Source organism: Octopus sinensis, linkage group LG1 (genome assembly GCF_006345805.1).
Source record: "Octopus sinensis linkage group LG1, ASM634580v1, whole genome shotgun sequence".
Taxonomy (NCBI): domain Eukaryota; kingdom Metazoa; phylum Mollusca; class Cephalopoda; order Octopoda; family Octopodidae; genus Octopus; species Octopus sinensis.
The window spans coordinates 91,584,399-91,600,819 of NC_042997.1; the positions used below are offsets into that span (position 1 = coordinate 91,584,399).

The 16,421-nt window shown below is 37.6% G+C and overlaps 1 protein-coding gene across 1 annotated transcript in view; it reads left to right on the plus strand.

Moving 5' to 3' along the window:
• The window catches only part of LOC115209933 (dynein heavy chain 10, axonemal-like), a 188,621-nt gene that overhangs the window by 104,701 nt on the left and 67,499 nt on the right, over positions 1-16,421 (plus strand). The window contains 5 exon segments of the mRNA XM_029778568.1: positions 1,450-1,608; positions 4,115-4,436; positions 6,541-6,629; positions 7,919-8,069; positions 11,577-11,665. Of these exon segments, the coding sequence (XP_029634428.1) occupies positions 1,450-1,608; positions 4,115-4,436; positions 6,541-6,629; positions 7,919-8,069; positions 11,577-11,665 (810 nt within the window).

The following is a 16,421-nucleotide window of genomic DNA, read 5'->3' on the forward strand; positions in this document are numbered from 1 at the left end:
GAAACTAGAAGTACTTGATAGCTTCTGCTACCTAGGTGACCAAGTCTGTAGTGGGGGTGGATGTTCAGAGAGCATTACCACTAGAATAGGAATAGCCTGGGCAAAGTTCAGAAAGCTCCTACCTCTATTGGTGACAAAGGGCCTTTTGCTTAGAGTGAAAGGTAGATTGTATGAAGCATGTGTGTAAAGTGGCATGCTACACAGCAGTGAAACATGGGCCATGACTGCTGAAGACATGCATAGGCTTGAAAGAAATGAAGCTAGTATGATCTGCTGGATGTGTAATGTCAGTGTGCACACATGACAGAGTGTAAGCGCCCTGAGAGAAATGTTAGACATAAGAAGCATCAGATGTGGTGTGCAAAAGAGACAACTGCACTGGTATGGTCATGTGCTACGTATAGATGAGAACTGTATGAAGAAGTGTCACTCCCTAACGGTGGAAGGAGCCTATGGCAGAAAGAAATCCAGGAAGACATAGGTGGTGAAGCATGACCTTTGAACATTGGGCCTCACATAGGCAATGTAAAAAGACCGAGACCTCTGGAGATATGCTGTAATTGAAAAGACCAGGCAAGGAAAGTGAGATCACAGCTGTAGCCTGCACCAGTGTTGCATGACCAGCCCATTTAAAAAATACTTTTGAATTGTTGGGCAACATTCCATGCTTGAGGAGACCTATTGAGTCGAGTAAATCAAAGTCAAATCAAATTACAATCAAATAGAAATTGTAGTCGTGGCCATTACAAGTGCTGGTGACACGCAATAAGCACCATTCATTCATGCGTCTGACTACCTCCCCATGCCAGTGGTATGTAAAAAGCACCATCCGAATATGGTCAATGCCCCCCCCCCAGCCCCAACTGGCTCCTGTGCCGGTGGCATGTAAAAAGCACCATCTGAATGTGGCCGATGCCAGAGCCACCTTACTGGCTCCCCGTGCTGGTGGCACGTAAAAAGCACCATCTGAACATGGTCGATGCCATTCTCCCTGCTTTGACAGACTCCTGTGCTGGTAGCATGTAAAAAGCACCATCCAAACATGCCCGATGCCAGTGCTGCTTGACTGATTCCCATGCCAGTAGCATGGGAAAAGCACCCACTACATTCTCAGAGTGGTTGGCGTTAGAAAGGGTATCCAGCTGTAGAAACATTGCCAGATCAGATTAGAGCCTGGTGTGGCCTTTTGACTTGCCAATCTCCAGTCCATGGAAAACAGTCGTTAAATGATGATGATGATGATGACTTTGTTTCCTTTCTCCAATTAAAGGGAAAACTTCAATTCATTAAGAACTTTTACATGTTTTTAGGTACATCACCTACTACCGCTATTGACTAATAATGTGGCAATAATTTTGATAGTGCTGTACATGCATAATATAAGTTGTATATTTCTCCCTTAGCTTCTTTGTTTTAAAGTCAGTAAACTTTTTGAACTTCTATTTTTAGGAACATATACGACAACTTATTACTGTGGATTATAAAAAATATCATGACTACGTAATGAGAGATCCAATTCTATTTGGTGACTATGCTAATGCAATGTCAGGTGTAGGATTCTATGAGGATATTCAAGATCTGGACGCCTGCAAAGATTTGTTTCAAGAGGTAAAATCTATTTTCTATTCTCAGAAAATCTGAGAGATGAAAGTGGTGACTACATAATTTATTCCTCAGTTAACATTTATGAACAGATAAAGTAAATTATAATTTGGTGTTATCAGTAAGAAAGATCCAGAAGTATAAAAAATATTGTGCTATTTTCTTCTTTTGCTGCATTTCTGTGATGTGTTAATAGAGTAGTAAAGAATGAAGGAACTATTAACTTTTATTGAGTTTTCAATTATGCTTTTTTTTTAATTAGTACCTTCTCCACTTATTGTAATAATACGAGGGGCGTTCAATAAGTAATGCCCCTGACCCACTTCCCATAGCAGTAGAGCAACGAAACTTGGCACAGTTATTAGTCTTTTCCTACATAGGAACTACCCAGAGTTATGCATTTCTCCCATTGTTTGATACAGCTCTGGAGACCGTTTTTGTAGAAGACCCCAGCTTGGTCTTCCAGCCACGACGTGACTTCAGAAATCAAGGCTGCATCATCTGGGAAACGCTTTCCTTTCAAAATCAACTTCATGGCTGGGAAGAGGTGAAAATCAGAGGGTGCAAGGGGAGGAGTTCATAGCTGCACGCCTGTGCTTCTGATCTGGCGACACGCGAGTTGTGGACCGAAGCGTTGTCCTGCAGGAGGAGGATGCCTTTGCTGATCTTGCCCCGCCTCTTGATTTTGATAGCTTCTCTTAATTTCCTCAAAAGTGAAGCATAATAGGCTCCTGTAATTGTGGTACCCTTTGCCAGGAAATCTGTCATCACTACTCCGTCCTGGTCCCAGAAGACTGTGAGCATAACCTTGTCAGCGGAGGGCTGCACCCTTGCCTTCTTTGGAGGAGGTGATTCACGGTGCTTTCACTGCATTGACTGGGCTTTGGTCTATGGATCATAGTGATGGACCCAGGTTTTATCCTGTGTGATCAGTCTTTTGAAAAATGTTGACTTATCTTCTTGGCACATCTCCAAATTCATCCTTGAGCACTCAACGCGTTCTTGCTTCTGGAAAGGTGTGAGCAACCTGGAAATCCATCTGGCAGACACCTTTTGCATATGCAAATGGTCATGAATGATAGTTTCCACAGACCCGGTACTAATCTTGACCTTATGGGCTATTTGGCGAATAGTTATGCATTGACCTTCCAAAATGGCAGCCTCAACTTGACGGACAGACGTCTCATCAACGGCAGAAGGGGCGACCAGATCTGGGAGCTGTTTCCACAGAGTTCCGACTATGTTTGAATTCACAATGCCAGCGTTTTACAAGGTCATATGATGGGGCATCATCACCATAAGTTACTTTCATTTCATCAAAAGTCTCCCGTGGTGTGCGGCCTTTCAAAAACAAAAACCAGATCACTGCTCGACACTCAACAGGCTCCATTTCACACTTGACTCAGTTCAAACACCTGTAAATCAGAAACCACAATTAGTTCAGAGCTGTAATTCGCCACTTAATCTATAGAGGTATAAATAAGTGCACATGCAAAATTTTAGCTAGATCAAATAACTGCAAGTGGGTCAGGGGCATTACTTATTGAACGCCCCTCGTATATAACAAAAAGTGGTATAGATGGACAAGGAAATTTATAGAAAAAAATTAAAATATATTACAGTTGGACATGCACAAGTAGGATCATTTCATCAGTTGTCAACTGCTAATCACAACAATTTCAGTACCTAAGACAATATTGTTCAGTCTGTCAGTGCCCATCGCTCATTAAATTTGCAAAGATAGAGAAGTGCATGCAAACATTGATTAAAAGGAAGTTAATAATTCATATCAAATTTTGTACAGAAAGTACAAAACATAAACAGGGAGATAACAATGAATGGTCTTTTGACCTGGACAATAAATGATATCATGTGAGAAATCTAGCTACTGTAAAAATGACAGGAGAAAAAAACTTAGAACAAGCAGAAATGCTTTATGGGATGGAAGAGAAGCAGGGGATAGTAGCAGGTGAATAAAAGTAGAGTGATTGTGAGAAAAAAAAGGTGGGTGAAAGAAATTGGGGAACTGGGAAAAGGTGGTGGTAGGAATGCAAAGATTCGTAAAATTGTGTTAATAGAGATAGAAAGCAGAAGGTTACAAGTTCAATATAGACTCCAGGTTAGTTCAGATTGTCCTAGAGTCTATATTAATTAAATTGTGGTGTAAAATATGAGCTCAAAGATGAAGTTAATTTGTCCAATCATCAATAATAAAAAAATGTATTTTGTTTGAACGATTCTCTAAAACACTTTAAAGTTGTTTTTTTTTAATGTAAACTTTTGTTTGAATGGTTTTGCAAATTCAGACATTGAGCTGACTTGTGAGAATTACCAGGATATGCTTTATAAAGCTAATTTTTTAATTTTGAACAGAGGTTACCACCTATTTTCCAGATTGGAAACAAGAAGTTTATTGTCATGCTTTAGAGCCAGTTGATGTTTGAAACAAAAACCCATGTCTGGTGGCTTATAGTTGTTATGTTATTTCAAGTTCTTTCTTTTCGATTTTCAGTTATTGGAAGAATACAATGAGAGACTTGTCCCAATGAACTTAGTTTTATTTAATGACGCTTTAGAACATTTGACTCGAATCCACCGCATAATTCGCATGGATCAAGGCCATGGTCTGTTGGTTGGTGTTGGAGGCAGTGGTAAACAGAGTCTGTGTCGCCTTGCTAGTTTTGCTGCTGAGTGCCAAATCTTTAAGATAACACTCTCTCGTGGATACAATGAGACTAGCTTCCGAGAAGATTTGAAAATCTTGTACAACAAATTAGGAATGGACAATCAGAAGATGGTATTCCTGTTTGCTGATCAAGATGTTGCTGAAGAAGGTAAGCATCAGATACAGAATGTGGGAGGCAGTCAGGGACTTAACTTTCTTGTTTCCAATTTTATTAAATTTAGAAGCTTTTCTCTGTCTTTCTTGTCCTCAAAAATATTTCAAATATATTTCTGGAACATAGAACATTAGCAAACTATTAATATTAGTATTTCTTCTCAATAAGATTAATCATTTTTTTTTTATATTCCTTAAAGTTGGTGTTTTTTCTGTTGGGTAGCTGTAATCAATTTCTGTTTGCATTAAGGAAACCAATAACCTGATTTAGAAGCAATTCATAGGTTCATCACTTAGAATATGATGATGTATAAGAGTTTGGCATTTTGGTGTTGGGTATGTTTTGCTGTATGATCACTGTTTTAACTTTGACTATCCGGTATTTATTGTTGGTATTCAGTCCTATAATTTAAGTCTAAAAATATGCAGTATTTATTGTCATTGCTATCATTATATTCAGTGTCATTAAAGAGGAGCAATGTCTTGAGTTTGAAGCCGTAGTTATCTAACTGAAAAATACCAGCCAACCTTAAAAAATAATAGTGAAATTCTTTTGATACCTTCTGCTTGTTAAGATAAAATTGAGTTTGCATCCATATAATTCTTTTTTCTTCACCATGGTATTTAACAAGTTAAAAAATTTTGAAACCATCATAATTTTATCATAGATATTTGTTCACTCCTTTTTCGTAGGGTGCTGACCCATTATGGGCTTAGGTATAGAACTACAGATCATACAGTCATAAGTTTAGATCTTACTACTGTCAATATGTTTGCTCTCCCAAAATGTACCTAACTCTGCTTCAGTTGGTCTGATTGTGATAGACTGAATGGTGAGCTGTAGGAAAGACATTTAACTGTAAAACAATTGCTCCAACAAATAAATCATTTCATCCTTATAAGCATGAATGTAAAACATAATGTAAGACAAAATGTAAAACAAAAAAAGAAATGGTTTTCTCTGCTTGTATATATGGGATGATAGTAGTGTATCAATTTCTTCTTTTAGATTAGTGCAGTAAATAAAGTAAATTGCTTGACTTTTACTTTTCAGATATATCCATTATCACTGAATAGATGTTGAACTTTATTGATCATGTCCATATCCATGTGAAGATTCTAGTTCAGTACCACTGCTAAGAAATATTCATCAGTTAACCCTTACATGGTAGAATCATAAGTTGATGTATTATTAGAGAACAACAGATATTAACAATTGATGTTTCAAAAATTTTGCATGTATATGACCATTATCAAAAGAAAGTGAATATATTATGGTATTTTCGATAAGGTGATTGCAAATTTTATTGTGCAAAAGACTAACAATTATTATAGATTTTCTACTCATTTAAAGTGAAAATAAGTTGAAAATTTACCCTTAAAAGGAGATTTGTTTTTGCTTTTTCTCGTTTGGCATACACATTCATGCAACCCTTTCCAATCATTTTAGAGTTGAAAGGCAATTAATTATGACATGTAATGAACTTATTTACTGCTAGCTTAATTGGAATATTGTTAGTTAGGTGTTGCTTGGGGTACAATACTTTGCTAATGTTAAAAAAAATAAAATCTATAAAATTCTAATACCCATGTAACTTTTGTAAGCTGATTCTTAACTCCATTTTTACATTTTTTTGGCAAGTAGCTGAGCAGGAACAAATCTAATCCAGCTCAGGTTATAGTTCCAGTGATCTGCTAAGTAAATTGAGGCACATAAAATTAATTGTACTGTCCAAATATTCAAAGAAATACCTATAATAAATTTAAACTCCAAATGTTTAACCTGATAGTCATACTGTCATGAACTCTTTACATGAACACCACCCTGTACTTAACTCCATGTCCCCCTACATGGCCTTACTATTTGCTTTTGAGCCAAATTAACTAACTAACTAACTAACATATCCAGTCAGCGATTTTATGTCTATATGCGACACTGATGGAGATTTATGAAGTGCTGAAAGTTTTGTTTATGAATTTTAGTGTGTGTGAAACCTTCTTAACTGATTCTCTTGGGCTATTTATTTATTGAAATCATGAAATAATTGCATATTCCAATACAATTATAATGACTGGTAAGTGCTTGTCTCTTTCTACAGGATTCTTGGAATTGGTGAACAATATGTTAACAACCGGCATGGTACCAGCTTTGTATACAGATGAAGAGAAAGATGGAATTATATCACAGGTATGAATAAAAAACAAGGCAGACTTTTTTTAAAAATCAAGTAATTCTTTAATAAAAATTTTCTTTGATATGTTGCCATAATTGTTTATATAAAATAAAGAGAAAACAGATAAGATACTATATTTTTATACTGATGGAGTTCACTAAAATATTCTACTGTGAATTTTGTGCTGTGTTTCCAATGTCTCTAAGTTTGAGTAAGTCTACTAGGCCACAATTTTTATCTAAATTCAAGTTTGATTTTTGTTGTAATTACTTCCCTCTTCATTGTTATTGCTCTTTCTCAGCACTCTTTTACACAGGATACTCCTCTGTCTTTCTTGTCATCCATGCATACAGGCATGTCCCCTACATCCCTCTTCAGCTGAGCGCTCCTAGTCTTGTGAGCCTGTAGGAGCCAGTGCCATGTAAAAAGCACCCATGTCAGTACCACATAAATCATCTAGTACACTCTGTAAAGTGGTTGGCATTAGGGAGCGCATCCAGCTGAAGAAACCATACCAAAACAGTCATGGAGCCCAGCCAGCTCTTAAGCTGACCAGTTCTTGCCAACCCATGCCAGCAAGGGAAATGGACTTTAAATGATGATGATGATGATGATGATGATGATGATTGTTATTGTTTGTAATAGAATGTTGGTTGCTATAGTGTGGTGGCATGTATTTTGTGTCTACAATAAGGTTTATTGATTCCCAATTTGAATGGTTTTAATACCAATTGCTTTTACTCTCAAGAAAGGCATGAATGTTATAACTTCCAAGATATCATTATCTGAAAATTTCACATTCCATTCTTATGAAACAAAAACCCCCCAAAAACCAGTTGCTCAAAAAGATATGATTTATGCTAGGTTAAAAAAACAGATATCCATTTCTGGTTAGATAAACTTGGATAAAAATTAGGTTAGTTCTTAGAACAGTGGACTTCACAGATGACATTGCTATAAATGAAAGAGATGTGTTATGGACTGATCAATGGATAATCATCAGCAAAGTAGATGCTAGAAATGGTAACATCAATGATGACAATAAGAATGATTATGATGATGCTAATTTTTTTACTAATTCCATGAACAATTTCACTTGTAATGTATGATAAAGACCTAGTTTTTAGTTGTATTGGCTGAAGCAATCTAACTTGCAGTAGAGCTTGATTTTTATATTTGACTAAAACCATTTAATCAGTTATTTAGTCAGTTATGTTTCTATACAATGATTTAATCAGTTAATATGTATCTATACAAGCATTTAATTTCCATATATATATTAATTCTTGTTCTATTGTTTCAGGTCCGTGCTGAAGCTATGGCTTTAGGACTCTCTCCAGCACGAGAAACTATATGGCAATTTTTTATCAGCAAATGTTCTGATAATCTACACATTGTAATGTCAATGTCCCCAATAGGGGACACTTTGAGAACACGCTGTAGAAATTTTCCTGGTAATTATATGGAGTTTTGAAATATTTAATTGTTTTTAGAACTGATTTGTTATCATGTTTGATGGGCTCAGGGGAGATTTTAGATAAATGATGTGTTTAAGTATTGAGATGTTTTCAAGTATTTGGAGTATGGTAGGTAAACTGAATGTTTTGTTTCTAAAACTGACTAATAGGAGAGTACAATATACTTTAAATATATTTTGCAGGCTGAGGAATTTAGACTCCTTATAATTAGTATATCATGTTTTGAAAGATTTGGGAGATGGTATGGTTAAGAATTAGCAAGTAATGTATTTTGTGGATGATGTATTCAGACTAAACAGGAATAAAGCTAGTATGATCCATTGAATATGCAATTTCAGTGTACATATATGACCAAGTGCTAGTGTAGTGAGAGAAAAGTTGGGCATAAGAGAAATTAGATGTAGCGTGCAAGAGAGAAGATGGTACTGGTGTGATGCATATGGATGAGGACAGTTGCATAAAGCAGTGCCAGTCACTTAAAGTGGATGGAACTTGTGGAAGAGGGAGACCCAGGAAGACATGAGACAAAGTATTGAAGGCCGATCTCAAGATGGAGGTGATAACAAAAGACTGAAATATCTGACACCTTGCTGTGTTTGAGAAGACCTGTCCAGGACAACAGAATTGATATCCTAAAACCACCTTAGTAAATGTGCAGAGCTCTGCCCCACCTTCTCTCTCATCACCCTTTTAGATTTTTCCCCTCATATCTCATACCCTAACGCTTCACACCTCCCTATCTTTGGTATTATTTAGCTATCATAATCAGCTGAGTATTTATCAACAAGAAATACGACAACCTGGATATACCTCCTTAGTACCAGCCACCCCAGCATCGCCTGCACCAAGATCACCATCACAAATGAACCACCACAAACAGTACTGCAAATCATCAATCCCTAACACTTCTCCATGCCTGTCTACTTGCATACTCTCCTCCCTTGTACATCACCCCTTGTGCATAACCACATGAGTGTATATGTGCATGCATGCATATCTGTGTGACTGTGCATATGCATCTGCTCACCATATACATGCGCACAGGCATACATGTGCACCTGTACATGTGCATATATGTACACATGCAAACTTGTGTGTGTGTGTGTCCATGTGCATGTACATGTGTGCACACGTGTGTGTGTGTTCGTGCACATGTGGATGTGTGAATGTACAATGAAGCACACAGACACACGTATAAGTACAGATGCATGTATGCAGATATATGGGCATGTACATGTACATATATACGTATATGCCTCCACATCTATTGCCCCTTCCTACTTCCCCCAACTGCTTTCTTATCCACCACATGATCAATTTCCTGTTCACCATGTGGTCGATTACCTGTTTACCATGCAGTATTTTCCAACTAATTGTTGTTGCTGAAATACCAACATCAAACCACAATACCACGTGACCTTACTTGACCAAATGCAGGCTAACTTAATCAAACTCTCTTCAGACACCAAAGGCTGAAGACTAGCTACACACTTGAAACTCAGAGTACCAAGGTGTCTGAATCAAACTGTTTTAATCTATCTATCTGTCTGTCTGTCTGTCTGTCTCTCTCTCTCTCTCTCTCTCTCTCTCTCTCTCTCTCTCCCTATATATATATATATATATATATATGGGCACATAACAAACACCATCCGATCGTGGCCGTTTGCCAGCCTCATCTGGCACCTGTGTCGGTGGCACATAAAAACACCATCCGAAGACCCGGCAAGACTAGTCAGGCCATAACTCGTGGCCCCGACCTGGGACATAGTCAGTCCACCTGTGCATACCTTCCTTCTTGTGATACTTGTAAAGGCCTGTTGAGGCAAGTGAAAATCAAAATCAAATCAAAACAAATCAAAATAGATGAACATCAATGGAATTTGTATCTTTGTGGTACCAGTGCCGGTGGCACACAAGAAAACCATCCGAACGTGGCCGTAGCCAGTACCGCACCGACTGGCCTCCGTGCTGTGGGCACGTAACAAACACCATCCGATCGTGGCCGTTCGCCAGCCTCATCTGGCACCTGTGTCGGTGGCACATAAAAACACCATCCGAAGACCCGGCAAGACTAGTCAGGCCATAACCTGTGGCCCCTACCTGGGACGTAGTCAGTCCACCTGTGCATATTTTCCTTCTTGTGACACTTGTGAAGACCTGTTGAGGCAAGTGAAAATCAAAATCAAAATCAAAATCAAAATCAAAATCAAAATCAAAATCAAATCAAAACAAATCAAAATAGATGAACATCAATGGAATTTGTATCTTTGTGGTACCAGTGCCGGTAGCACACAAGAAAACCATCCGAATGTGGCCGTAGCCAGTACCGCATCGACTGGCCTCCGTGCTGTGGGCACGTAACAAACACCATCTGATCGTGGCCGTTCGCCAGCCTCATCTGGCACCTGTGTCGGTGGCACATAAAAACACCATCCGAGCGTGGCCGTCTGCCAGCCTCGTCTGGCACCTGTGTCGGTGGCACATAAAAAACACCATCCGAGCGTGGCCGTTCGCCAGCCTCGTCTGGCACCTGTGTCGGTGGCACATAAAATCACCCACTACACTCTCGGAGTGGTTGGCGTTATGAAGGGCATCCAGCTGTAGAAACACTGCCAGATCTGACTGGCCTGGTGCAGCCTTCGGGCTCCCCAGACCCCAGTTGAACCGTCCAACCCATGCTAGCATGGAAAGCGGACGTTAAACGATGATGATGATGATATATATATATACATACATATATATATATATATATATATATATATATATATATATATATATATATACATATATATATATTTATATATATTTATATATAGTTATACATTTATATAGTTCAAATTTACAGAAAACAAAAGACAAAGAGAGGTGTAGGGACAACAAGCAAGTGTATTAGTATAATGTTTAGGAAGAATGGAAAATTATTTTACATTTCAACAGAAAGGATTAAGAGGCAAAAAAGGTGACTGAAAAAAATGGAGAGAAAAAAATGTGTAGGGATTAATGGTTCAACATGATGAAATTGCCAGAAGAAAGAGGCTGAATGAAAGGGAGATAATGATAGTGTCCCAGACAAACAAATTTGCTCTTGCGCATGCAAGAATAGTGTGTGTGTGTCTGTGTGTATCAATGGGGGTGAATGTGTGAGTATGTATGTGTGGGCAAGCTGAAAAATGTGTGGATCTGTGTTTGTGTATGTGTGTAAGTGACCCACTGCGTATATTATATGGAGTGATATGCATTACATGTACTTGTATGTATGTCTGGGTGCGTATTGACGTGTGTATGTATGTGTGCAAATGCATTGGCCTGGGTGAGTGTGTATGTGTACAAGTAACCAAGTGTATGTATATATACTTATTTAAAATAAAATGATATTATGAAGGGAATATTAGAGATCAATTCTATGTTGTACTTGAATGTATAAATCTTCTTGTTAATTTGTGTTTTAATTAATCTTTTATCATTGTTATTGTTTTTATAAAGGTATTGTGAACAATGCCAACATTGATTGGTATTTTCCTTGGCCCCGTGAAGCATTGTCATCTGTAGCTAGCGTGTTCATAGCTGCTGATGTGAGTATCTTCTAAATTGGTGTTATCTACCTCCTCCTCTTCCTTCTCCTCCTCCTCCTCCTCCTCCTCCTCCTCATCATCATCATCACCATCACCACCGCCGCCACCGCCGCCGCCACCGCCGCCGCCACCGCCGCCGCCACCGCCGCCTCCGCCACTGCCGCCGCCACTGCCGCCGCCGCTGCCACCATCGCCACCACTACCTTCTTCTTCTCTTCTTCTTCTTCTTCTTCTTCTTCTTCTTCTTCTTCTTCTTCTTCTTCTTCATCATCATCATCTTCAGCATCAACATCATCATTACTCTGATCCTTCATGATTGTCATCATTCTCATAATCAGCAGCAACAATCAACATCATCATCATGGTCATCATTTTGTTCATTATTGGGAAGATTTTATGCTATAATGGTTATTACTCCAGACTCTCAATCCAGTAATCTGATTGCAAATCATGGTGGAACGTTATAGAAGTGGTGGTGGTGGTGGTGGTGGTGGTAGTAGTAGTAGTAGAAGTAGTAGTTATTGTAAATTTCATTGACAACAGACAACAAAATTACATATTAGTACTTTATATATGATAGCAATAGTATTGTTTGTTTTTCTAAATAGGTAACCTAATTAGGCTTGAATAATGCTTAGATAGTGTTGTCTAGTTTTGGGAGGTTCTGTGGCATGTGTGTGTGTGTGTGTGTGTGTGTGTGTGTGTGTGTATTATTGTCTCCTTACCATGACATTATATGATTGTTGTTAATGATTGTCACCATCATACAAGTGGTGCCCTTTGTTGCCAATCTCCAATGTCTAGGTATGGAAAAATATTACCTTGCTTGGAAATAGGTGAGGGTTGGTGACAAGAAGGGCATCCAGCTGTAGAAAATCTGTCTAAAAAATCTGTTTGAACCATGTAAGTATGGGAAAGTGGATGTTAAATGATGGGGATGATGATGATGATGAGGAGGATATACATAAGCCAAAAGTAAATAAGTAAATACATAAATATAAATAAATAAAATAAAATAAAACAAAAAAATGCACTGCACATATTCTGTGCAGGAACATCTTTATATGAATAATGCAACAGAGATCCCAGACATTCAAAGCAAGTTGCTTGCTACACATGCTAAAACAACACTGAAAATGATTTTTATAAAAATTATGAAAACAGATATTATATATTAGTAGTGATTGATATGCTAACAAGAAAACAGTGCTGGGCAATAGATAATCCTACTTCAATATAGTCAGTTGGTGTTAGAATTTGTTGCAAAATATTCCTCAAATCACTGTCTTAGGAAAAAAAGGAAAGGCACATTGGATCATGTTGTTTTGAATACACAATGCTTGAATAAAAGACAGGATAGTCATGGCAGGAATACTCTTTGATTATAGATTTACTCAGTCAGGACTTACCTGAGGCTAAACAATAATCGTAACAATGCTGTGTGTTTTTGATGATGATGATGATGATGGTGATGGTGATGGTGATGGTGATGATGATCGGAGCACTGGGCTCAATCCCATTGAAACTTCAAAACTTCTTAAGGCAACTGGAAGATTGATGTCTTGCAAAAAGCAGCCTTATTAGGCACAGCGCACATCTTAAGGAAAGTATTATCTGCCTGAGGTCTTTTTTGTGACTTGACAGATGACTAAAGACTCCAGTGCTTTTTTAGAGCGAAGGATGAGGGGAAAATATAAAGACCGACATAAAGTGTTGGGGTATACATATACTGAAATGATTAAATAAATAAGTAAAAAATAATCTTTTCTACTAAAGGCACAAGACCTGAAATTTTGGGGAAAGGGGTAAGTCAACTACATTGACCCCAGTGTTCAACTGGTACTTAATTAATCAACCCTGAAAGGATGAAAGGTAAAGTTGACCTTGTGGAATTTGAACTCAGAACATGCAGACAGACAAAAAGCTGCTAAGCATTTCGCCCAACATGCTAACGAGTCTGTCAGCTCACTGGCACAACAATAATAATAATAATAATAAAGATTTGAACAGATGAATAGAGGAAATAGGCATAAAACCCAGTTTAGTACAGCTCCAGAAAACAGTGTTATTAGGGACAACTAGGGTACTGAGAAGGGTTCTTGACATATAAGGTTACTTGTAGCCCGATGTTAGGAAATTTTCTTTTCCAACAGTCTAATCTGTTGAGCATATATGAAATACTACTACTACTACTACTACTACTACTACTACTACTATTACTACTACTACTACCACCACTACAATCACTACCACCACCACCACCACCACTTATAATAATAGTTATAATAATGATGAAGATGATGATGATGATAACAAGCATATTCTGGGATATGCCAATACACATAGATAGAGAAATAAAGGCCAATAGGCCAGATATAGTTGTCAGAGATCACCAAGAAAAAAAAATGCTTTCCAATAGATGTCTCAATACCAATAGATAACAATGTTTTTCTAAAAGGAATGGAGAAACTTTCAAAATACAAAGATCTGGAAATAGAGGTAACTCGTATGTGGAGCCTAAAACAAAAACAATTGCATCATAGTAGGTGCATTAGGTATGATAAAAAATATTCAGGCAAATACATAACAAAAACACTAGAACTAACAAATATATATAACATACTTAAAACACTTTCAATATAGTAAAAATAAGAGTACCACAACAAACCACAGCACATACCCAAGGCACACAGTGCTGCACTTAGTAGTTCAGTGAAAGCACATGATAAAAATAAGACTACTGAATAATAATAATAATAATAATAATAATAATAATAATAATAATAATAATAATAATAAGAGAGAAATATGGTCGGCGAACGAACCACCAAAAAAAAGGAGTATCAAAATAACAAACTTGGCATCTGAACAACTTTGGACCCCCATAACAACTGAAGAGGTCACCCAGGCACTGCAAAGACTAAGCAACTGGAAGGCACCTGGGCATGACAAGATCCCCAACTTCTGGTTGAAATATCTAACAGGAATGCACAAAAAGCTGGCTGAAAACTTTAACAACGTACTAGCAGAGCCAGAGACAATGCCTGAATGGCTCACGAAGGGGAAAACCATCTTAATTCCCAAATCAAATGAAACAGAAAAACCAGAAAACTACAGACCAATAACCTGCCTCCCTACTATGTTCAAGGCATTTACTGCAGTGATATCACAAAGGCTGAACAAGCACCTGGACGAAAACAAACTGTTCCCAGAAGAGCAGAAAGGATGCCGCAAAGGCTCATATGGCTGTAAAGATCAACTAATGATTAATAAAGCCATAACTGAAGACAGCCACAGAAAGAAGAAAGGCCTCAGTATGGCCTGGATTGACTACAAAAAGGCGTTTGATAGCATCCCCCACACATGGATCCTCGAAACACTAGCCATTAACAAAGTAGCACCAACAATCATAAAATTCATAGAGCACTCTATGAATAAATGGCAAACAGTCCTACACCTCCAAACAAAAGAGGGACTCATGAAAACCAAAGACATCCCCATTAGAAGAGGAATATTCCAGGGAGACACGCTCTCTCCACTCCTTTTCTGCTTGGCACTGTCACCTCTATCTGATATGCTAAATAGAACTGGATGCGGATATAAATGTTACGGCAAAACGATCAGCCACCTTTTATATATGGATGACCTAAAACTATACGCTGCAAATGACAAACAGCTGGAAACACTATTAAAGACAGTTCATGGATTTACCAAAGAAATAGATAAGAAATTTGGATTAGAAAAATGCGCCAAAGTAACCATGAAAAGAGGAAAACTAGTTAAGAGTAACAACATCACACTAGATAAAACCAATGAAATAAAAGAATTAGACCAAAGCCAAACTTACAAATACTTAGGAATCCATGAACTAGATAAGACACAACACACACAAATGAAAGAGAAAATAAAAAAAGAATATTATAGACGAGTTAGATCAATACTAAACACAGAGCTCAATGCTAAAAACAAGATAATAGGTATCAACACTTTAGCTGTCCCAGTTATAAGTTACAGCTACAATATCCTTAACTGGACACGAAATGAACTGACCAAAATAGATAGGAAAACAAGAAAAATAATGACAGGATCTAGGATGCATCACCCAAAATCTTACATAGAAAGACTATATATACAACGTATAGAAGGTGGTAGAGGCCTTATACAGCTGGAAAACTACTATAAAATAACCACCATAGGACTGCAAAAATATCTACTTCAGAAGGAAGGAAAACTGATCTAGATAGCGGCAAAACACGAGCAAAACAAAAAACTGTTCTCAGTATTTAAGGAAGCTGACAAATACAAACAAGAAATCATACCACCTAATAAACATGAAGAAGAAGAAGAAGATGAAGAAACAACAAAAGCTATAAAACAAATGAAATCCAAACTAAAAATAGAACAGCAACGAACCATGATAAAACGAGGGCAAGAAAAGCCCCTTCATGGTAAATACTGGACTAAACTAAACGCAAAAGAAATAGACAAAGAAAAATCCCAGCAATGGTTGAGAAGCTCAGGACTCAAAGCAGAAACAGAGGGATTTTTAATTGCAGCACAAGACCAAAGCCTCCCCACCAGAATTACCAAAAACATGTAATGAAAAGAAATATTACAAGTAACTGCAGAATATGTGGAGATGGACAAGAACAATAAATCATATTATCTCTAGCTGCCCAGTCCTGGCTAAGAAGGAATATATTCACAGACATGACAGAGTTGGAACCTACATACATTGGAAGCTATGCCAACATTA